This window comes from Culex pipiens, chromosome 1 (genome assembly GCF_016801865.2).
Source record: "Culex pipiens pallens isolate TS chromosome 1, TS_CPP_V2, whole genome shotgun sequence".
Taxonomy (NCBI): domain Eukaryota; kingdom Metazoa; phylum Arthropoda; class Insecta; order Diptera; family Culicidae; genus Culex; species Culex pipiens.
Genome location: NC_068937.1, coordinates 40,865,793 through 40,891,012, shown reverse-complemented (window position 1 = coordinate 40,891,012; position 25,220 = coordinate 40,865,793). Strand labels below are relative to the sequence as shown.

The window sequence follows — 25,220 nt, the reverse complement described above, 5'->3', positions numbered from 1 at the left end:
TGTTATTGCATTCGAAATGTATGAAAAAATCCCTAGCATTTAATACCCATATTGTGAAAAAAAAACTGAAACTTTGAATATTTTTTCGAAAATACGTAGTTTTGTGAAAATTTTGAGCATTAAAAAATGGTATAACATCCGAAATGTATGAAAATATTCCGATCGTTTGATACCCATTTTGTAAAAAACCGAAATTCTGAGTATTTTTTTCAAAAATACGTAGTTTTGTGAAAAAAATTTTTTTTTCGAAAATACGTAGTTTTGTGAAAATTTTTATTTTTTTCAAAAATACGTAGTTTTGTGAAAATTTTGAGTATTTTCAAAAAAAAATTGTTATTACATTCGAAATGTATGACAAAATTTCGATCGTTTGATACCCATATAGTGAAAACTGAAGTTTTTAGTATTTTTTTTTCAAAAATACGTAGTTTTGTGACAATTTTGAATATTTAAAAAAAAATTATTACATTCAAAATGTTTGAAAAATCCCTACCATTTAATACCCATCTTGTAAAAAAAATTGAACTTTGAATATTTTTTTCGAAAATACGTAGTTTTGTTAAAATTTTGAGCATTAAAAAAATGGTATTACATCCGAAATATATGAAAATATTCCGATCGTATCAACCCACATTGTAAAAAACCAAAATTCCGAGTATTTTTTTCGAGAATACGTAGGTTTGTGAAAATTTTGAGTTTTTTCAAAAAATGTTGTCATTTCATTCAAATTGTATGAAAAAATTCCGATCATTTGATACCCATATTGCAATAACAATAATTTTGAGTATTTTTTTTTTGAAACATTGCATTTTCAAAATACAGGAAAAATACGTATGATGAGAAAAAATCTTGAAACAAAATTTTTAAAAGCCTTGTGACCACAGAGTAAAGTTATCTTTTTAGGTTTGTACAAATTTTATTTAAGTTTAGGTCCCTCGGCTGCGATCTACGTCGAGGGAGAGAAGGGCAAGAATAAATTTCGAATGTCGAGCCTAATTTTAATAGTTTTGAAACAAGTGTTAAAAGTAAGCTTCATACACTATTACAAATGAGTTATTGTAAAAAAAACCTAATTTTATAATATTTATGCAAATATTTTCTTTTAAGTTATGCAACTTTTCCCGATCTGAGCCAAAAATTCAATTTTTTAAAAACCTAAAGTGTTCTGCTTAAGTACAAAAACAAACGTTTAACAAGGTATTCAAAATAGTTCACACTCAACTTTACTTGTTTTTTCCTTGAAAATTGTCATTTTTAGCAATATGTTTTTTTGCTGCCTGGTTTTTGGAAGAAAATTTGGAGGGGACAATAACTTTAAAAAAAATCCAATAATTTTTCATGTAGTGCTTTTTATTTGAAAAAATAGCTTTTAATTTTTATAAAACTTTACAAAGACTGGTGGTTTTAATTTCACTTAATTTAAAACTTGTGCAGTTAAAAATGTACGCATTTTATTTGACCAGTTTAAAATTATTCCAAATTTAGATTTATCCTTAAACAAAAGAAGAAGAAAAACTTTGTGACGGGGCAACTTTGAGATATTTTGTAATCGTGCTGCCACGCGGAGGAAGGACCCAAACGAATTGTTGCCATCCGTTTGCCGTTGTCATCGGCTGCTTTATCGTCTGACATGGTCCCGTGGGATGGGGGTAAAGGCATCCAGGAACAAGAACAATAGTTTTTTTTATGTTTTCGGTTTTGGAAACAAAAAAACAAGTCTGAAAAAACGAATTGAAAATTATTTTTAGACTTGATTCAACTCTATGATTTTTCAGCTGTGAAAATTTGTTCTTCCATTTGTCTATGAACATTTTTCAAGTTTAATTTTCCCTGGAAAGCTATCACAGGTTATGCTATCCTTTTCGTGCGCTATTCATTCTAGGCTTGCATTGTCATGTCTTTTATATATGTATTTTGCCTAAGAGTTCATGTTTATGTCGACGTAGTCTTGCCTCTTTATGTGTTTGTGTGTATCAAAAACGTGAGTCAAATGGGTGAGTGCAGGTTGTTGGATCGTTATACTACTTGGGCTTGAATGTCCTGCGAAAAGGAGTAGAGGCTTCTTCCCCTCCCCCAGGGAGGAAAGGCTCATCGCCTGTGACATGATGATGTGGCATAAACTGCTACTAGTACTAGTACTACTACTAGCTAGTTAGTTACTATTGCTGCATTGTAGGAGGATGGACGACGACGTTGCCTTTTACTTACGAGCTTTGACTACGAGGACACGTGGAGTAATCCACCTAGTAGTTTGGGTTTAATTTATGTGAACGAGTTTAAGTTTAGGTAAACCAGGGGTGACCAAAGTATGGCCCGCGGGCCAAACGTGGCCCGCGAGGTGATATTTTGTGGCCCGCGAACCCATTTTGAATGATCAAGTAAAATGGCCCGTTGACCATCTGTAAAATGATTTTAAACTTTTTTCAAAATTAAACATTCTTTTAAACTTTTTGTGCTGATCTGTTTTTGTTAGTATTAAACTAATAATTAGTTATAAAACGTCTATTGTAGAAGGGGAGATATTTCGCCAAATTAGTAACACCGATGTGGTTAGTTTGACTGTCCAAAACGTTCTGATTTTATTGTGATCGAAAAGTCCCCCAGAGCCGAGGTACTGAGGTTTTGCCTACAGAGCATACTAAGGTTTTGCTTACAGAGCATTAATCGAGCTACTTGCTTTAATCGCGGCGAGGTAAACGAAGTTTAGCTTTGTTCGCAGTTTGGGTTACTGTTGTCGGCTGTGCTTACGATGTTGGTGGCATCGATCAATTATGCGGAAAGCAATTTCCGTAACTAATTTATTCTATTTTTATCCTTATTTTACGATACAAATATGTTGTTCAAAAATCTTTCTAATTGAAACTTTTTTCACACGTTTCAATGTGAGTGAAACTCGTGGTGAAACTAGTAAATATTGTCAAAATATTCATCAAATATTTTTGGAAAGTTTAATGAAACGTCCAAATTTGACTTAATCTAATCTAATCTAATCTAATCTAACCCTAGCGCAGCCAGTCTTTCGAGGGCATCCTGGAAAATGCCTTAGGTTGATTAACGCCTAGCATCCTCTTGTCATTATTAACAATTGCAGTGCCCCAATGCAATAAATTGCTTTGAAACATCACAAACGTTAAAGCGGCCAGGCCAACTGCGTAAAGTTTACCGCAAAGATGATTCGTTGAATTGGATTGAGTTTGAGCACGAATGTTCAAACAACAACACATTTCTGAATCTACAGGGAAGGAAGAAACGTGGGGATCCCCCGCTCACGTTCCTGTTTGTTTAGGTAATTTATCGTTGGGAGCCACCAAAACTTCTTAGCATGGTGGCTCCCAACGATAAATTGCTTTACACAGGAACGTGAGCGGGGGATCCCCACGTTTCTTCCTCCCCTGTAGATTCAGAAATGTATTGTTGTTTGAACATTCGTGCTCAAACTCAATCTACTTCAACGAATCATCTTTGCGGTAAACTTTACGCAGTTGGCCTGGCCGCTTTAACGTTTTGTGATGTTTCAATGCAATTTATTGCAATGGGGCACTGCAAATGTTAATAATGACAAGAGGATGCTAGGCGTTAATCAACCTAAGGCATTTTCCAGGATGCCCTCGAAAGACTGGCTGCGCTAGGGTTAGATTAGATTAGATTAGATTAGTAATTTATCGTTGGGAGCCACCATGCTAAGAAGTTTTGGTGCTCCGGGACCCTCTAGGGATGGGACACTGTATTTCCACAAATGCCCTGAACACTACTTGCCGTGGTTATAGCGCCACAACTCGCTTTGAAACGTCCAAATTTGACTTAGGTATAAAACTGGGAGGGCCTCTTGGCGCGGTGGTTAGCGGCTTCGGCTGCCGATCCCTAAGTTACTATGGGGCGCGGGTTCGATTCCCGCCTTATCCTCCTGGCCTTCTATCAGATGGGGATGTAAAACATCGGTCCATTTGCGTAAAAGAGGTTTTGGGTGACTCACACATAACCTTTTTGATTGCTTTGCTTTTTTAAAAAAAAACTGTAATAATAGCAAAAATATAAGCATTACATATTAATTTAAAAGTCATTATGACCATTTCAATAAACTGAGCCTCAAACTTACTTTGCACTTAGAAACATTCCACCTCGGGATTCGAACTCATGACAGTTGGATAACGAAACTGATTGACTACCATCTGATTCAGACAGACAAAATTTTTAAATCGGAGGAATAAGGCGGTTGCAAATATTTTCCAATGATTTTGTATTTTAAGAGCAATCAGCTGAAATCGATTTAAAATGCATTCCTCTGCGTTTAGAATCATTTTGGGCATGCACGGGTTTATTCAACAATAATTTGAATTTTAGTGAACTTTCGATTAAAAACAAAAAGTGTTTTTCGCAAAAATGTATTTTTTTTCATCGAATCTTAAATATTTTGAAAATTATGATTGCAAATCTAAGTGTGTTTTTCTAACATTTTCCAACAATTGCTTCATTGAAATGTTGAATATTCTGGCTTGTATTTTCAATTTTCATATTTCTTTTAATTATTTTTTGCCTCCCCTCGACCATGGCCAGAGTTGAGGGACAAAATCTTTTTTAAATATTTGCATCGGCCTTATTGTTGGAAAAAAATTTGAACCATTTTTCATGAGTGTAACAATTCAAAGATAAAATTATGCCGTAGCATAAATTGTTCTGATTTTGTGTCATCAATTTTAAAATAAAGACAATACTTAAAATTTAATTGAAAACACAAGTACATTTAACTTAATACCTTTTTTCAAATACCCAAAACAATTATATCAACAAAACTGATGGAAAACTGTCATTTTCCGTTTTCTATTACTTTTAATTAACGAAAATGTTCCAAAAAACAGAAATTTAAAGAAAAACTCCAAGTAATAGATGTATTTTTTTGTCTTTTACATTTATATAACGTAATTTCATTATAAAAATAACCAATTTTATACATATGGCCCGCAAGCTCATTTGAGCTTCAAAATTGGCCCGTCATCCAAAAACTTTGAGCACCCCTGAGGTAAACTAAAAAAAATACATAAAAACTCTTTTTTCAATAACAAATAAAAAGACAAACTTTATTGAACTTCTTTTATTTCGTCAATTCAAGTTTCTTAAAAATTGATTTCAAATTGCAACAAAATTTCAATACTACCTTATTTTCTAAAACCAAAACCGTTAAATACCTTGGTTGGTCCCGCAAAACAAACAACCGCCAACTGGTTGGATTTTCCCGCCATCAAATGCGAAAGTCAGCTGCTGGCAATGCAAGTAACCAACTATTCATATAGGTGTACATATTTAACACCCCTAATACAAGTTGGTCGCGAACGAATTGGATTCGATTCCCTCCTACGAGCGAATGAATCTCACTTTTTTTTTTCGTGAACCCAACTTGGTTTGCAACCTCAACGAGAGAACGAAAAGAGAAGAGACTGTTGAACCAGAGCAAGCAAATTCGACGCGATATGAAGAGTTGCTTGGAGCGTACAGAAGATATACCTGCTGCCTTGTACCTCTACCTGGTAAGGAATTGAATTGTTGTATTAAATTTAATAAGTATCCTAGGATACGGGGCAGAGCAGAACAGAACCGAGCTTCTGGTTTCGGTTGAGCTGGTACTATATATTCTCTCCAGTCTCGTGCTGCCGGGTTGTGAACTCCAGTAGCGTGGCCGATGTCCTGAGTAGATTGAGATAAAGAAATTCATAGTTAGAATTCCTTATTCTGATCTTTTTTTATTAACCCGCTAATGCCCAATTTTTTTTCGAAGATTTTTATTTTTCCCGTGTTCAGGAGGTGCAAGTTTTGTTCCACGAAAAAACTTTACTTCTCTTGATTTATGTATTTCTTGTTTTATTATTATTATTTTAAATTGCATTTATCATGTATAGTTTATGTTTGTTTCTGATAGTATTTTGGCTCATTCTACCAATTCTTATGATAACCTTTTGCCTTTTTACTTTTTTTAAAGTTGTTTTTTGCTTGTTTTTCACATTTTCTATCATAGAATGATATAATTATTGTTTGAATTGTAAAAAAAATGCTTAGTGGCATAGTTTGGGCCAGTACAAACACTACTGCGTACTTATTTATGCATTAAATATATACGAAATGTTACGAAATGAACACAGCCAAAGTTAGCCTCTGAAAAAAATATATTTTAAAAAATATCGGAAAAGTCTCATAAAACAAGTCAAACCTGCAACCTTAAAATTTACGTAAATTTAAAACGTTCTTCTTTCCAATGCATTTTAAAGATCAAAAATTGGTTGAAAAATGGATTTTCGGTGAATTTTTAGGTCGAAACCCGCCTAGGACATAAAAAGCGAATAATTTTATAAATGACAACACAGCCAAGTTCCCATGAATGTCTCATATGCAAAAACAGCAAGCTGAGAAAAACGCAAGGCAAGTTTATCCCACACATAAGGCTACGTGTGAGGTTTTTGCGAAAAAAACTGGATTTGCTCCAGATGTTCTTTTTCGAAAAGAGCACACAACTTTGAACCAAACTGCATCAACAACTCAAAAGTGATGAAAATGCATATGGGACATTTATGCAAACAGGGGCAGTTTAGCAAAATTGTGAAAAAAAAATCCAATCCAAGTGTAACAACAATAACATTTACAGAAACATTAATTTGCTTTTTAACAACGCATTGTAAAGGAGGTATTAGACTATGACAAACAAACAAGCAAACTTGCACTTTTTGACAATTTTTCTGACGTTTTCAGAAACGTCAGCCTGCATACATTTTGCTTTGTCTGCGAGTTTGGCAAACTGTCAAACACGAAAAAGTTCGAGTTTGTTCGTTTGTTTGTCATAGTCTAATACCTCCTTAAGGCATACCTATTATGAACCAGAAAAATGAGCAGAAAATATGTCATCGGTTTAAAAAGATTAATTCCCACAGCTTTTCATAAAAAAAACCCCATTTTTAAGTTTTTTTTAAAAAAGCTACTTTTCGCTTAGTTGCAATCAATTGATTTTGATAAAACTAGTATAGATTAAAAATACCTTATTCGCAATCAATTGATTGAAATTATACTTCCTCCTCTACAACTTGCATGCAAGTTTTGAGTGAAAAAAAAAATGCTTGCAAAATCATTCTCTCCGCTGAAACTTAACGAAACCTTACAAAATAATGCATTTTTGGAAGAGTTAAAAAAAAAATCTGCTATATTTGGTATTTTCAAAAAGGTATTAATTCATTTGCCGTTAAACCACTGTTAAACATTATTCGATATCGTAAATATAGAAGTCAATTCGCCTGATTGATTTTCCCATATAAGTCTCCATACAATTCATGCACAAAATCTGTATTTTGGGAAGGAATTTTCTGTTCGATTCGGTGTCTTCGGCAACGTTGTAGGCATTGGTCACTATTAAAAAAAAAACAAATAAATAAAAAAATCAGAATTTCGAGCCTAATTTCAAAAAAAAAAATATAAGAACACAATACTACATAGAAGCTACTTTAAATAAATATGATTCATTATTACAGGATGGCCACTCAAGCCAAATTGGGAAAGTCGGGAAAAAGTCGGAAATTCTCCAAAATCCGCAAAAAATCTGGAAAAAGTCGGGAATTTATGATTTTTTTAAATTTTATTTTATCAAAAAAATTAATGAAAAACTAAATAAAAATAGAACCTGATGCCCAGCTAAGAGTTATGCTTCTATTTCATTTTATCACATAGATTTGAAAACAGATTCCAACTTGAGTTTGGCAATGGTATTTTTTGTAAATATTTTTAATTGTTTAACTTAAATGCATTAAGTAATTCCAAATATATATATATATTTTTTTTTCCTTTTAGAGATAAAGCTTGATTTTCAGTTTTCGGAAAACTTAAAGAAAATAAAAACATAAAGAAAATATAAATAGTCCAAGAAATTTTGAGTTATTGTTTAAAAATTTGTCTCTTCAAACATTTTGCTTAAAATAAGTGGAATAGGAATAAAATTTTAAATTCAGTTATCTTTAACTTTTAGCCATTTACAGTTGAAACGAAGTATCCAAAACCTCGTCCAAAACTATACGTTTGCCAATTAAAAAAAAAACATGAAAGTTATAAGTATTGTTGAACTTTCGATTTTTTTTCAAGGACTTATTGTTTGTGTTTCTACTCTGAATCATATTAATGAATTTCCTTTTTTGAAGTATTTTTTTTATTTGTTGTTTAGTTTCTGTGTTAACGAAAATTACCAATCGTTGGATTATTTTAAATTAATTTAGATTTTTTTTCCGGTGGTTGATATTGACTTTTCTTATAGAGATTTTTTTGTTTGAAATCATTCTTTAGATAATGGTTTTATTTTAAAATTTTATGATTTTTTCTATAACTGGAGTTTGTTTATGGAAATTATTATTATTTTTCCTTTGGAGTGTTATCGAATTCAAAAACACAAAAAAAAAATAAAAACATATTTGCTGGCCTTTTTTTTTCAATTAAGAAAATCCACCAGATATTTTTAGCAGACAAACAGCATTTTTTGAGCTTTGGAGAATGGTTAAAACATTTTTTGCAATTCCGTCGTGAAACTACTTACTTTTCCTGTCATTCTTGAACGACGAAATAGCCTACTTTACTGTACCAAAAATAACAGAATCGAATAGCAACACTTTTCAAAATAAATGCTGAAAAGTTCTACTTTTCAGCACTGAAATGGGTGCTGAAAAGTTGAACTTTTCAGCACTTGTTTCGAAAAGTAACACTTTTCAACATTTTTTTGATTTAAACGATTTATTGACAAAATACATGAAAATTCAACTTAAAATTTCACTCAATGGGTGTTTTTCGAAATTGCAAAAAATGTTGTATGGAACTCGTTGCAAAACTTGATTTTTTCAGCACTCGTCGTATTTATCCAACTCGATGAACCTCGTTGGATAAATGTACGACTCGTGCTGAAAAAATCCTCTTTTTGCAACTTGTTGCATAAACTACTATTAAAAACATCTCCAGTTATAAATGTTACCCAAAACAGAGGCTTAAAAAGTGAATTTAAAACCTTTATTTAGTATTTTTAAGAAAGTAAAATAGAAATCGCAATTCAAAAATTTCTGAAAAGGTGCGATTGTTCAATGTCAAAAAATTTAACCATTCGTGAAGTTTTCTGGTGTTATCGAACACAATTTTTTTAATAATAAATAAAATAAGTCTATCATTCCGAAAAGGATTACTAATAACTTTTTAACCATTTTTAAATGTATTAAAATATTGAAAATATTGTTTTCATAGCTATTACAAAATTTTACGAATAATTTTTTTCGGCACAAAAATCGGATCAAATATTTTTGCAGAAAACGCTCTTTTCGAAAGAAGTAATTTTTAAATCAACCCTACCATTTTGAAAACACCAAAAAACACGTTTCAAATACATTTTAAAATGTTGGGCTTGATTAAAAAAATGTGTTGAGAAGAGCAGAAAAATTACCAAAAGTTCATGGTCAAATCGGCCAAATGAGTTAAGAAAGTCATTTTGGCAGCTTTCATTGCCTCACCTTTTCACTTTCACAGATCCTCATAATTCGAATTCAATCCTGAGATATTCAACAAAAACCGGAAAAACTCCGTGTATTGTTGTCTCTTTTCATATAATTAAAGTTTTAGGGTAAATTGCTGTAAGTGCGGCAACTTGCCAAAGGAATTTTTGTCAGAACGCGTTTGACACACGTATATGCCCGACTACCATAAACATTTCTGGAGCAACACGAGAAAAGGGCGGATAATCATTTTGACATCTAGAACTATTTTGCAAACTCCGAGCCAACAAGTAACTTTTCACAAAACTCGATGTGTTAAACAATAGCTGGCCTTCTTAGCTACCATCTAACGTAGCGAGTTTTGTTAAATAGTTACCTGTTGTTTCTGAATTTGCAAAATAGTTCTAGCTGTCAAAATGCTTATGCGCCCTTTTCAAATGTTGCTCCAGATTTGTTATTATGATTCAGGACTAATTACAATTCATATATTTTGTGAAAAAAAAATGTTTTTTTTTTCGTGTGCCTATTTGTATCCACACAACAAAATATAAAGAAAAGTTTATTTGCGAACACGTAGTAAAACTGTTACCTTCCCTCGCTCGAGTTCCATCGACCACCCGACCGCCCGAGCAGACAGACATTCCACCACAGAGCGAAGAGTTTTTCGGCGAAACTGGGGGGTGGCTTGGCAAGGATATAGAACAGGGCGCGCAGGGTGGTGGCCGGAATGTGGAATCTAGTACAGGTTGCCTGTGCCTGTGCCGCGTGTTGGAGTAGGTCGCTGGCGCTGTGACTGTAGATTGGAAGCAGTGGAAGCAGCGGAACCAGCAGCAGCTCGGAAGTCGGCAGTCTACCGACAGATACTTGAAAGATAAGAACGTGAGCCTGAGCTGAGCTGGGCAGAGGAGTCCACGGGACGTGTCTTTGATCGGTCCTTAGGACCTGGTGTCTGGTGGGTGTACCTTTTGTAAGTCTCTCGCGGAAGATTGGGCGCGCGTGATAACCGTGGATTTGGAAGACTCTTGGCGTGGAAGAAAGTGTGCACGTGAACAAGAGGGTATCGACACTTCCTGGGGATTGACTGAAGATTGATGGATTACATCGAGGAAGAAAGTGGATTTTAACTTTGAGGAACGTTGAAAATTGGTGATTACGATCTGCTCGTGCTCAAAAATCGTTCGCAACACTGGTTCCGAGCGCAACTAAAAGCCTTTAATTGAATGCGGTGACATCCTTGACCTATAATAATGAGCGTCGAAAGTGGAACAATTTGAAGCAGTTTCGAGGGGCAACAAGGTCGTGTTATTATCAGTGTTTCAGTTTGAGCTGTGAGCTGCAAATTTAAAATAGAGAAGGGAAAACGGTGGGAACCTTGACGATAGTCGCAAGCTGTCACAAGTTGTCCTCTCTGGGTGGGATGGAATGGAATCCATCATGTTGGAGTGACATTAATTATGTGCATTTAAAATGCTTTAAATTTTACGAATTAATTTAGGTTTAAAATTTTCCATTTAAGACAAAAAATCAACGTCAAGCATTCATTTTTTATTTCTTTAGATCTATAGTTTTGAAGCAGTACTTATTGCGTTTATTTTCTGAACTTCTACGATTTTAAATTTTATGAATTGAGTGTAAAATATTTTTTTTCAATTTATCTTGCAAGATCAAGTTAATTTTAAAATATGAGGAAAATCAGTTAAAATATAAAGTAGAGCTAAAAAGTTTAAAAAAAATTGAAAAATTGAGTTAAAGAGACTGAAATTTTGGATAATAATGACACACTTCAAAAGTTTTCGATACGGTTATCATTACATTTTTCAAAATAGCAAAAATGAAAACTTTACCATTATCCATACAATTTAATTTTTTTTATACAATTTCATCGTGCACTAACTACGTGGTCGTAACAGTTAGCCCATTTACAAAAAGAGATAAAAAAAATTATGATGAGAAGAATTTGACATTTTTTTACGTGTATTTTTCATTTTGACTTGAACGGTGAATAACTAGAATAAACTTTTTAATTACAATCCCGTTCAAAGGGTGTTTATCTGAACTGCAAAAAAAATGCAACTTGTTGCAAAACTTGATTTATCCAGCACTCGTCGTACTTATCCAACTCGGTAAACCTTGATTGATATCTCCATATCTCCAAGATGTGAACGTGATTTTTTTGCATGTACATTCAAATGAAACAAATTCATCTATACATTTTTTTCAAAAATAGTTACCCATAAGAGCTTTATTAGTTCATATCGAGAAGATCACAGAGCAGTACTTATAAATATGTCGTTTACGTCACATTGTGAGAAAATTTCATTTTTTCATGAAATTTTATTAACAAATATCGTTTTTTAGCGAGCAAAATAAAAATATCCAAAATATATGCCATCTCGTTTGTAATCATAGTAGCCCATGTTTCATGCTTAAAACGCTTATATATTAAGAATTTTTTAAATTCGTCACTTTTTGTTCACTTAAATGCAAATATCTCGGCTTTGCGTTGACCTAAATTGTATGTTAAAAAAAGCAAAATGATCTCCGTAAAATTTCCTATAAGCTGAATGCATTAGTTTTTGGCTCGTTATGGGGAGTGATTTTTGAAATTTTATAGCTAAAAATTACCAATTTTTCTCCCTGAAACGCCCTGCCATGCTCAAACACAACTTTTATGGACCATGTCTGTACAGGAATTTGTTCAGAGCGATGTAGCGGAAACCTTCGGGCTTACCCGGATGGATTTCGATAGGTTTTTGCCGTCGATAGAGAAAAAATGAGTTTTTTTTGCCCCTACTTGATCTTGATTAAGGGACAAACACTTTGAATAAAATTTGTACAAGCCTTTTTAGATATTTTGCAACTTTAACTTTAACATGGTGCCAATGAAAAATGACGACTAAACCAATATGAATACAAAAAATTATTGGTAGGACTCCTAACTATGATTTAAAGTGAAATATGGGGCAATTTGAATGCATTTTCCAAGGTTTTTTAACAACATGTAATATTTTTTTATGGAGACAGACCATTTTTCAGTAGGGGAAAGTGGGGCAAGTGTAACAAGCTAAGAAAATGCTCGTTATAACCCATCGAAAACGTTAAAAAAAACTGTCGGATTTTTTTATAATCATCTTATTCCAGGTCTTGACTAAGACTTTGATAGAACAAGTTTTTAAAAAAATCCTGCTTATGATTTAAAAAAAAATATTTTAAAATTTTTGATTTTCCGTACGCTCTACTCACCTAGTGGGGCAAGACGAACAACCCGTTGGGGCAAGATGAACAATGCATGAAACAACGTGTTGATTTGCTAACAATTGAGCTGTTATCTTTTAGATAGGGGAAAGTGGGGCAAGTGTAACAAGCTAAGGAAATGCTCGTTATAACCCATTAAAAACGTTAAAAAATCTGTCGGATTTATTAGAATCATCTTATTCCAGGTCTTGACTGAGAGTTTGGTAGAACAAGTTTTTAAAAAAATCTGTTTTTTAATGTAAAAAATTGATTTTAATTTTTTTGATTTTTCGTACGTTCTACTCAACTAGTGGGGCAAGACGAACAACCCGTTGGGGCAAGAGGAACAATGCATGAAAAAACATGCTAATTTACTAACAATTGAACTATTATCACTTAGATACATCAGATTAGGATGTATTTGAAACGGTTTTTTCATGTTTATATTAAAAATAATATTTTACTAAAAACTTTACCGTTTTAACGAAAAAAACTAACTTAATCCACCTATGTGGTTGGAGCCTTCCTCACTCATTACCATCAATGGCTGTACACAAATTTCATCTATTTTTTAGATCTGGATTAAAAAAGAATAAAATATCACTTAAGTGGCCATATCTCGAGACAGGGTTGCCAGATCTTTATTGTTTTGGACTCGTTGGAAAGGTCTTTTGATAACCTAACCAACGATGGGTCGGATAGTGGATCCGGACATAGTTTACATACATTTAAGTGAGATCCGGCTTCCAAAAAGTACATAAATATCACTTAAATGGCCATATCTCGAGACAGGGTTGCCAGATCTTCAATGTTGTGGACTCGATGGAATGATCTTTTGATAACCTATCCAACGATGGGTCGGATGGTGGATCCGGACATAGTTTACATACATTTAAGTGAGATCCGGATATATGTGAAAACACATTTTTATACATAACTTTTGAACTACTTATCGAAACTTAAATCTGTATAAAACTCGATCTATGGGACCCTAAACCAAGTCGAATGCAACAGGTTCGGGTCAAATCGGTTCAGCCAGTGCCGAGAAACATGAGCTAGTTTGTTGGTCACATACATACATACACACACACATACACACAGACAGTTGTTCAGTTTTCGATTCTGAGTCGATATGTATACATGAAGGTGGGTCTACGACGTTTTTATACAAAGTTCATTTTTAGAGCAGGATTATAGCCTTACCTCAGTGAGGAAGGCAAAAAATTACTTGGATGATGAATAGTAAATTTTCATGATATTATTATATCGTGTATGGACAATTTTTTAAACAATTGATTATCAGTTTTTAGGAACTTTTATGTATTTTTTTCACAATAAAATATGTTGCTGCAGCAATTCGTATTTTTTCCATACTAAAAATCCATATGTTACGCTTGCCCCACCTAAACAAGATTTTTTAAAAGCTCTCTACAAAAATAACCAAAACATAAATCATACTTTATAATACGTACAAGTCATTGGTAGGGACACTACTGATCTAGGAAAAATAGCATTTTGATAAAATGAGCCTTAAAACGAACCCTAAGCCATATTTTGTACTTTCCAAATATTATAAGGAAACAAAGGTTTTAAAAAAAACTTCATTCAATATTATGCCCCGTGGCGTTTACGTCGTTTTGGTGGTTATGTGGTAGTAGAATCAGCTAATTGCATTGCTAGCAACAATTCCTCATACTGGAAATAATCAAAATTATAAAAATTACGACCTTACGAACGATTGTTCCTCTTGCCCCATATGGTCGTCTTGCCCCCCCTAAATCGCAAATCGCAAGTTCTATACGATTTTTGGGATTTTTTTGTTGTATGAAAACATTGTTCCTGAGGCAAAAACCTATCGAAATCCGGGTGTGCCCGAAGGTTTCCGCCACATTGCATTTTGGGTCACTTTACAAAAGGTAGCAATTGACTAGTCAATATACTGCAATTCGTTTTACCTTTTTAAACTTGTGTCTGAATGTTTAAATATCAGGTGAATTAATAATAAAATTGGAAGCATATTTCCTACGAAAATTTAAACATAAATATTAATTTTTATACAGCGATTTCACGTGAAACAAGAAAGATCCAGATCAAAAGTGCTCCGATTTGACACAAATTTAGCATGCTAATTTCTTGGCCAAAATAACCTAACCCGTATTTTTTTTTGTTTGGTGAGCAAGGTGATACTATTCGAAATAGGACGATCTAAACATTTTGTTTAATGATTTTCGCAAAAACCTTTTTGTAACCTTTTTTATTTCCGGGACTGCTGAACCAATTCGATTTAAAAAAAAGTTGAGCTTTAAATGAATAAAAATAACATATTTCAATACATAGCTGAATAAACTTACTGATCAAATGAAAACTATGCTTAGGGACCATCCATAAACCACGTGGACACTTTAAGGGGGATGGTCCCTTATTTGTAAGCAGAGTTTTCATCATAAAGAGCTAACAGCTGAAAATGTTCAATTTTTTAAGTTCAATTCAGTTTTTATTAGGTAAATAATCAATTCACAATTTGTTTTGCAATTAAACCTAATAGAGATTTGGGGGACCTTTCAGCTATGTGTTGATAAATTTGTCTTTCGACATAATTGGTTATTTTAAAGGCTAATCACAAGTAGGAAAAAGATAAAAAAAAAACCTACGAAATTGCCAAAACAGCTGAAAATATGTTTCTATGATTTTTGAGGATATTTTACGTAACATATCCAAAAATGAAAAAAAATCAGAATTCTTTAAATTAATTGAACATAAAACACCATGCGTCTCCAACAAAATGTACTGGGAATTCATATCGATAGGAAAAAAATGGGCTTTTATCCCAAACCAAATATGTATTCCGACAAACATCACGTTTTATCGTTTGTCACTTAATCACGGCGAATTTTTTGGACAATTTTTTGAAAAAAGGTCATTGCTGCATTTCAAGTGTTGATAAGATTTTTTCTCAAATTTCAAAGGTATCGCATTTTAAAATGTTTAGAATATAACTCCTTTGTTATTTAAAGGAAAATTCATAGTAATGGTTCAGGATCCATCCTGAATATCCCGAGCTGCGATGACGTAGGAAGGACTTTTAAAATCCCACTACAATTAATTAAGATCACAAAAGCACAAAAAACACCATTTACTCAACAAAAATGACGCTCAAGACACAAATAATTCTGTAAGGCAAGCGCGTGGCCTCGCCGCCTGCAATCGACAAAAGCAGGAAACACAATCAGCACTCTTGTATTTTGAAAAAACAATTACTACGACAAACTCAATCGGCGGCATGTCTTCAGATCAACGATGAAAAAAGCAGGAAACACGATCGATCCTGTCAGGCAACCGCGTTGCCCCACCGCCCGCAATCGACACACACAAACCACGACATAAAAGCAGAACAATAGGCAAACAAAAAATCACTTTATACTTTTTTATTTTACGACCACGCGCTCCCGTTGCCAATTATGCACTCCCTATAAATAATATAAGAATTTCATACACAAAATCCAACATCTCAACTACCATTGAACCATTGGATAGCTGAGAAAATTTCCTTTTGAACGTCTTGAAATCTTCGTCAAGAAATTTTCTCTACAGCATGCCTTATTAGCAGTTTTTTTTTGTTTTTGCATCGGAAGCAAAAACTTAACAACACATTTTTATTATTTTCAAGTTTGAGAAGGGATGATGACCATCGATTTAAAAAAAAAGGATATCAGCAGTTTTTTGCAAATATGTGAAGTTTTTGAGTATTTTTCAAGGATAAACGGGGCATTCCGTAAACAACGTGGACACTTTTTTGGACTTATGCAATCAAGTATTTTTATAAAAAATAATAATAATAATTAATTTGAAAAAAAAGTAGAAGAGCTCCACAGTAGTTCATTTTTGAAGGTTGAAAATGTTATGATGGAATATTCCCTCGTTTTTGTATAATTTTACATAAAATAATGTTAATAAAGTGAAATTCCACAGCAAAAACAATTTTCAGCTTTCCAAATATTGTTTTTACTGTGTCTGAAAATGAAAAAAAATAGAACAATCTTCATTCTTGATGCCAATTTTCATGTGTCAATTTAAACAAAGTTTTTGATACGATATTTTAACACAAACCTTCATAAAAATTATTATTTTTTTTAATTTCTATACTTTAAAAGCATAAGTTTTAAAATAAATTAATATCGTAATCTTTTTTTGCTAGGAATTACAAAACCAGAATGATAAAAAAAACTCTTGCGATTTCGTTTATTTCACCAAAGCTGGCGATGTTTTAACAACTTTTTAAAACAATCAAAGTGACACTCAAATTTTCCAGAAAATCGAATCAAACTGTCAGTGTCCAAATTCCGCTCAATTTCAACCGATTCTTTCTACTCATGAACCCAAAAACGCAAATTAGCAATTAATTATGCAGACGACATCTCTGCAGACAATTCTCGCGTCCTCAAAACGTCGCATTTAGTGCCTTAATTTCCGACACTACTGCACTTCTCTTCTTCAACTGGCTGCTGATGAACAAGAAATTAAGAAATTTGCTGCCAAAGTCTCAATCGCTCTTTTTTTATTATTTCGCGCTGCACCTTGGAGGGACAGAAACACTGTTTATTTTCGTTCAAAAGTTTCCTTATCGAGAAGAGTGAAGAAAACGGGGGAAGAAATTAATTTAAAATTCAAATATTTAAACTCCACTCCGCTGTGAGCAGAAAAAAAGGTAGTGAAAAACAGCACAATTGACGTCGTCTTCGGGACGGACTTGCAAAATCAGCGAAAAAGATATGGCTGCCAGAGGAAAGTGTCTGCCATCTTGGTGCTGCAGCTAAGAACCGGTGAAACGTGGTGCCTGCAAGCTTAGATTAGATAGTGCAACGGAAGCTCAACGCGAAGATTTGCTACCATAGACCGCCGCCAAGATGATGGATGCACCGGTGAATTTCAATGAAGGTGAGTGGAAATTAATTGTTATTTCAAATTGAAAAGAAGTTTAAAAGTTTTTTGTGGCTTTTATTGAAATATTTGTTTTTCTCACTTTGTTGGAGACTTCAAATTCAATTTCACATAAAGTTCACCCAAGAGCGGTGGTCACACCGGAAATGGCCGTTGTAATCGCGGTAGAAACGTTGCTGAATGTGTCCGTAAACAGGGTGAGCAAGCTGCTGAACAAGCCATTGGCCGCATCGGGGTTGATTTCGGCGGCACCGGCAGCATCTGAGCTGGCTTCCTGGTTCGTTGGCATGGCCAGGGCAACGGCCACCAGGCCACAGGCCAACACTAGCTGGATGAACTTCATTCTGGGGGTTTTCAATTTGATCCGTTTGACGTGAAGCACTGATGACAAATGTTACGTTGGACTGGGATTTTATAAGATTGGTTTTTGAGAGGTGTTGAAACAGATGTTGTCTTACTTGAAATGAAATAACAAAAACGTCTCGAACTGTCTGTCTGAGACTAACAAAATACAAAAAAAAACAGTCATGTTTTCCTAGGTATTTGAACAACCTAAATGTTTTCACGTGCGTCAACCAAAAAACGAGACAAAATAAGAAAGAATTAGTCCAAAGCTAAACAATGTGGAAAGATTTTTTTTTGTAAAAAGGTTTTATTTAGTCTGAAATCAATTCAATAAATCAATGTTTTTGCAAGTCAATTTGAAATGCATTTTTTGATTAGTATGAAACTGTTCATCGATTCCTTTTGTCCAAGTATGTCATTTAGTGTCGTTGGTTTTTTCATACAAGTCACCATACAAATTTGAGGGATGTCCATTAGGGTGGTCCAAAAGGTCGGTTGATAGATCCGGAAATTGTATACCCACACATAAGGGAGATCCAGCTACAAAAAGTACATAAATATCACTTAAGTGAACATAACTTAATACAGGGTTGCCAGATCTTCAATGTTTGATAACCTAACCAACAATGGGTCAGATGATGGTATTTGAATAAATATCTGGCCATTTATCTAACATCCCGATATATCAGAAAACGCATTGAACTACTTATCGAAACTTCAATTTGTATAAAACTCGATCTATTGGACCCTAGACCAAGTCGAATACAACCGGTTTGGGTCAAATCGGTTCAGCCAGTACCGAGAAACATGAGCTAGTTTGTTAGTCACATACATACACATACATACACACACATCGATTCTGAGTCGATATGTATACATGAAGGTGGGTCTACGAGGGGAGTTCACTCGTACCCTTTGTCGTGTTCGGTCCGTTCGTTTTGGCGTCTTCGAATTAAGTGTTTTTTTGGGTGTTCTTCGCGTGATTATCCATGCATTTTTGGTTTCGTTTGTTCAGCTTACTCCTGACAGTGTTGTGATGGCGGAGTTTATCTGATTTCCGGCCGCGGAAGCTGTGAAATCTTTGGTTTTGGGGCGAATCAATCCGGCATTTTTGCACTCCGATGACATCGTTTGCTGCGGGCATGTGTCTGTGTTAGTGCGATGCAGTGAATAAAATTGAGTCGGAAAGAGAGAGCTGAGAAATAATCTGACAGCATCACTCGTTGAGTTCATTTCAAGGCTGTCAGTGTATTGGTGTGTGTCAGTGGCATGAAAAAGTGCGAGGGGAAAGCGACTGCAGCGCTTCACGACGGTTTACATGTGTACGAAAGAGAGGGTAGAAATTGTGTGCGGAAGAGAAGAAAAAAAATGCACACAAGCATGGTGATGAAGGTTTGTGTGAGGAAGAGAGTGCTACCATCCTAAAGATGTGTGTGCCAAGAATCGACCACGAGGTTATGCGAGCTGTTGCGATGCGTTGACGTAGTTATCCTTCAAATGACGTCATACAGCCGGCTTTCCCGTCAGTTCCGAGCTACGTTGCTGGCTTGGGACGGGACGAGTGAAAAGACGGCAGAGCCTGCTAGGACGACAATGGATTTGGACGGCGCAGGGAGAACTCGCTTTAGCTCGTTTTGTGCCACAGTGTTGCCCCGTTTCGTGTTTGCTTGCACGTTTATCAACATCAGAGATTTTAAATAAGTGTGTTTGTGTAGGTGGCTGTGTGGCGCTGACAGCCGCAAAGTTTTCAAATCACGAGGTGCTGGTGCTTGTAGCATGGCATTTGAAACGTCTGAAAAAGATGTTTGATTAGGGTTGTTTTGATGCTGGCTTCGAGTATGCGAGATGATTGGTGTGTAAGATGTTGCGTCGCTGATTTGTCGATGACGTCACTTTCCCTGCTAAAACGGTGGCGCATGCGGGGTGGCAACGATGGATTTGGTTTGCACATAACGAATTCGGTGAGCCCGTTCTGGATCAGTGTTTGTGTTGGTAAATTTATGTAGCATGGATGCGATTGGGTGAATGTGATAGTATGTGTTTTTCAAAAAAGCTTTTGACCAAATTTTAACTCAAATTTTTGTTGGATAACAAACAGAGTTATGATAGTTTTGTTGCTGTGAAAAGGTTGGCTTCATTTAGAATGAGAGTTAAAAATTGTGCATAGAGTACCCAATTTTTACAGGTCACGAATTTGTTTATCTTTTAGTATTTTTTAGTTTTGGTTGAATATTTAGCTATTTAATAATTCAGTTTTTATCTGTGCTGATCGTTACCAGAATGAATGCCAATATTTTTAAAACTTTTCTAAAAATTGTGTAAGTTGCGTACGAAGTATTTTTCAACAAGTATTGATGGATTGTTTAGTCTTGAGGCAGCTTAATGGTTTCATTTTTTTTTTAAGGCTTTTCGCAATTTTCAAATCCGAGGAAATCGAGGAAGCATCAATTTGTGTGTGAGTGAGTGAGTGATTGTGTTTTGCCTGTATATTTTCCAACTAATAATAATTTAATTATTGTATTTATTTGAAGAAAATAATTTAAATATGCTGATTAATCCCATTACACTAATAATAAATGTTAACTAAGTATGCTTTCTGAATCGGTCGTTTTAATGAAACATCTAAATCCTACATTCAAAATAAAACAAATGAGTAGATAATGAAGGTTTACTCCTGATCGCTGTAAGAGTTTAAAATCAAAATATCAATTATGCGTTAAATCATTTACATACTCGAATTTCGCTTAAACATATAATAATTTAAAGAAAAATATAAACTTCTCTCTACTCTTACAGTTGATAGAATGAGTTTAACAACAGACATGTTAAAACTGTGATTAATCAGCATTGCTTTTACGCTGAGAAAATGGTTGGTTTAGTAATACGACAGTCAATTTAATCATGCACGGCTTCGTCGCGTTTTTTTTCTGCCGTGGTTTAAAATATAAAAAAATATAAATCATGCATCTTTAACACTATACAATCACAAGTATAAGTTTAATAATAAAAAAAAAACTAACTCTACTTGATTCGCCCGCAATACCTTTCGGGGTATATCCTAGGGTTCTACCTCTCCTACTAACATTGAGTCCAAAACCACCCTACAAACATCTATACCACTAAGGTGACGTAGGGGTCCCTGCGCACTTTAGATAGGTGTTTACTAACATTCCTTCATTTCCCTGAGGATAGCTTGGACCCGGCGTGGACCCCCTTATGCCCTGGGCTGTATTACACACTCATCAAAAGATGAAGACATGGTATCTCCCGTGTTGGATTATTGTTCCGGATGAGGGTCTAACACAACCAGACCAAACAGTGGGATAAGCGTTGTGGAGCCTTCCGGTGGTGGGGCGTCCTCCAAATGCTAATGCTAATGCTAATGCTAAATGAAGGTGGGTCTACGAACTTCCTATTCCATTTTTTGAGCAGGATTATAGCCTTACCTCAGTGAGGAAGGCAAAACACAGAATGAGCTCAAATTTGGAATTCAGCCTAGTGATAGGTCAATCTTTAATTTCAGAGGGTAGTACCGGGGGTATCTGGATTTGGACCACCCTAATGTCCATAGTGATAAGAAACATTTGAAAAGCAGTACCTTGAGCTGATATTTTCTGACCGATTTGGTGATTTCGGCAAATTTATGATTTCAGAAAAAATGCGCACGTGGAAACTCCCTTTTTTTATTTTTTCCTATTATTTTGATCAATAAATAATTTGAATAATAGTTATTTTTGAAAAGTTTGGAAAATAAAATCTAAATAAAAATCAAAACATCAATTTTGAATTTAAATTTAATTTGCTAAGGAATTTAGTTCCGTTGCAAAACATGCACAAGTTTTGTTGTATCCCCAAAAATAATAACAAAATACCGTCAGTGGGGGTGACATTGGGTCAAAGTGATTTTTACGGATTTTACCATTTCTCAAGTTATCAAGTTCTCAAGGGACATCTTAAGATGACTTCGCTGAAAAAATCTCGTTCCTAGAACAAATCCTGTTATTTTGGCAGATGTCTAAAGTTGGGGTACGTTGTTGACCAAAAATTACCTCTCAAAAAATCATTTTTCTAATATTTTTGTTAGAATTGACCAATATTTCGATTTTTTGAAAAAAATCAGTATTGATTCAAAAATTCATAACTCGGTCAAAGATTTTTTGCACAGCCTGGAAATTTCTGAAAAGTTGGCATTTGATGTCCTCTAAAACATATCAAAATATAAAAAAATAGTGTTTTTTTGCAAACCAAGTTTTAGTGACAAAAAGTTAAATAAAAAATCACCAAAATTATTTTTACCGTGTATCATTTTTTCCAGTGTAGTCCGTACCAGTGTTGCAAATGAGTGATAGAAAAGCTATCAATAGATAATCTCTGCACCAAAAATATCCGAGAGTATAGCGGCCGTCACTATAAATAGCTTGTGAGATCTCTTCTTGTGTCTCGTGATTCCCAGCGATGCTTCTCTCTCTATCACTCCTCCCCTTTTCCTCGACTATGCGCTCTCACCGCGGAGTTTCTCAATCTCTCCGAAAACTGCAATGAAAGAACGCGAGATGGCGATAAGGAGCCGACCACGCATGACGTCCCGTTAAACTGCGTTTGCAAAATTGGTTTTGTGGCGGCTTTTGTGGTTAAACGCTGTTGCGGTAGGATGATCGTGGAAACAGGAAGGGGAGAGAAAAGGAAAAAATAATCGCGAGTGTGTAAACACGAAAACGTGTTCGGCTATGTTCGGCGCTGAGAGTTTCAATGAGGAGAGAAGAGCAGTTGTATTTGAGGCATGATTATTCAGGCGAGATAATTGTAGTTGCTGAGAGCTGATATTTTGATATTTTTACAACCCTGGTCCGTACCCATACCTACAACTTTGCCCAAGACACCAAATCGATGAAAAAATTCCTTCAAAAGATACAGATTTTTGAATTTTCACATATCATTTTTGTATGGACAGCTGCCAAGTTTGTATGGAAAGTTATATGGACAAACTAATGATGCAAAATGGCTTCTTTGGGCATACCGAAGGCACCAAAAAAGTTTCAGTCGGATTAAAAAATACAAAAAAAAAAACGAATGACCGAAATCTGAGAGAACTGCTCTTTTTTCATTCAGCGCTCTTTTGTGTCTGCCTAGAGCTGCCATTTGTGACAAAATTTTAAGCGAACTCTCACGAAAAGTTACATTTATGGAGAAAGTTTCCTGGCATCACTGGCCGCAGGTGGTGTTGGTAGCCGGCCTTTGTTCTTTATTTGCCTTCGATTTTCGTCAGCCTTCGACAAGAATAGGTACAAACGTCAAGTAAACTCGGCGCGTTTGTTTTGCTTAGTGCTTGCTAATTAATTTCATGTTTCGGGATTATTTTTCAAGTGAGTGGCTAAATCACGTTCAAAAGAACATGTTGCCGGTAGTTGGAAGCAATTTTATACATATTATGCGCTTTGAAAAGTTAGCGCAAAGTGATTTGAACTGGTGCGCCGAAATAGAAATTTTGATCAAAAGTGCATTAAATTTAATCTTGTTGGCCAGTATATGGCATACATTTGTGTGCTTAATCGAGGTTACTGGTAAGTTTATGGCCTAAATAGTTATTTTGGATCTTTAATCGAGCATCAAACTGGCCATATGCCGAAAAAAAGTGATTGACGAGAATAGGTTTATTTCCCCTACTACGTAAGTTTTCAAGATTTACTCTTTTTTATTCAAGTTGCCGTATTGATTGTACTTTCGTCACTATCGAGCTGTCAAATCTGCAACATGGAGTTTAACTTTATGTGAAGTTACTGTGAAGTTTTCCATGGCACTTCGAAAAGTTTAACTCCATGTTGCACGCACACACTCTCACCTTAATTTCTCGTTCGTTCTTTGCTCGCTCGATGTCGTTCTTTGCCTAACTGTCCGATATTCTTGTAAAAACATATGTGACATGGGACAATTATGCGGGTAGAAGTTCTCCGTTCACCCAAACTGCCTATAAATGTATAGTTGTGCAATGTGAAATTATGTCGTTTATGAGTTATTTCTATTCTGAGCTGGCATGTAAACAACTTTACAACAGCTGATTAATCCAAAGTTGGAAACAGAGTTTTCGAAATAAGAGCGTTTGTTTTATTTTAATGATTTATTATAGAATTTCAAATGAAAATCGGCAAGGCTCCTTTTATTTGTCCTGGAGAGTTTGTGTCCCTATTTTGAGCCAACTCAAGTCTACTTCACTGACTCACTTAAGCACTATTTCTTTAAAAATATCACGTTGCACAATTTATCCAATCGCCGTGAACACATTTCCAACGGTGGACGCGGCAGCGGTGGCAACCGTTCCCACACTGTTGAAGAACAGCCCGAACAGACTTCCGAACAATCCGTGGGCCACGTCGGGGTCGAGTTCAGCACCGGCAGCATCCGACTTGGGTTCCTGCTGTTCCGTGGGCATGGCCAGGGCAACGGCCAACAAGCCAACGGTTAGCAGCAGCTGGAAGAATTTCATTTTTGGGGACGAATTTGATCGTTTTAGAACGGAGAACGGACGTAAACTAGCACGTCAATTTGGGATCTGAGATTTTATAACGTGTTTTGCGAATACAACATTTGTTGATTCAAGTGGTTGACTTGGACTTGTTTTTTTCTGAAAATGGCAACCTTGAAATAATTTTCACGATAAGAAAAAATATAAAAATAAGATTCAAACACAAAAATAATATTTTTGTTTTAATTTTATTTATCAAAGTCAATAAACATTGTTCAAAACAATTAAGATTCTGATGCAAATGACGTCATCGGCAGTTCGAACAGTTTTGTAAGCCCTGTCATGGCAATCGGCAAAAGGAAGTTCAGCAGAGTCGTGCACAAATTATTCGACACTGAGTTATTTTCGCCAGTTTCGACTTGTGTTTGTTGCATTACGGTGTCTACATCCATGTTCAACATCACGGGTTTGCCAAGTGCAGTGACGAAAATATGAAACATCAACACCAGCAAAATCATCTTCATTTTGATTTTCACGCCAGAAAAATATAAAAAAAAAGAAATTAGCTTTCTAGAACTAACGGGAAGACTGAGTTGAGAATCGGTGTTGCACTCAATTTATAGTCTTTTTTCCATAAAGCAATAAATTTTAACAAGGAAACAATTAGTTTAGCGACCCTCCCCAGACTGCCACTCTCAACAAAAATCAATTAGCTGTAAACTAAGCAAACGTCATTATTGACGTTTGAAGTA

General features: G+C 34.9%; 2 protein-coding genes across 4 annotated transcripts in view; one reads left to right on the top strand and one right to left on the bottom strand.

Annotated features, from left to right (window-relative positions):
• Nucleotides 1-25,220, bottom strand: part of LOC120417486 (glutamine-dependent NAD(+) synthetase) — a 207,592-nt gene that overhangs the window by 75,888 nt on the left and 106,484 nt on the right. The window lies entirely within an intron of this gene.
• The window catches only part of LOC120417274 (cytosolic carboxypeptidase 2), a 115,018-nt gene continuing 107,020 nt past the window's right edge, over nucleotides 17,223-25,220 (top strand). The window contains exon 1 of the mRNA XM_039579342.2: nucleotides 17,223-17,660. Within this exon, the coding sequence (XP_039435276.1) occupies nucleotides 17,630-17,660 (31 nt within the window). The 5' untranslated portion in view covers nucleotides 17,223-17,629. The remainder of the gene's footprint in view (nucleotides 17,661-25,220) is intronic.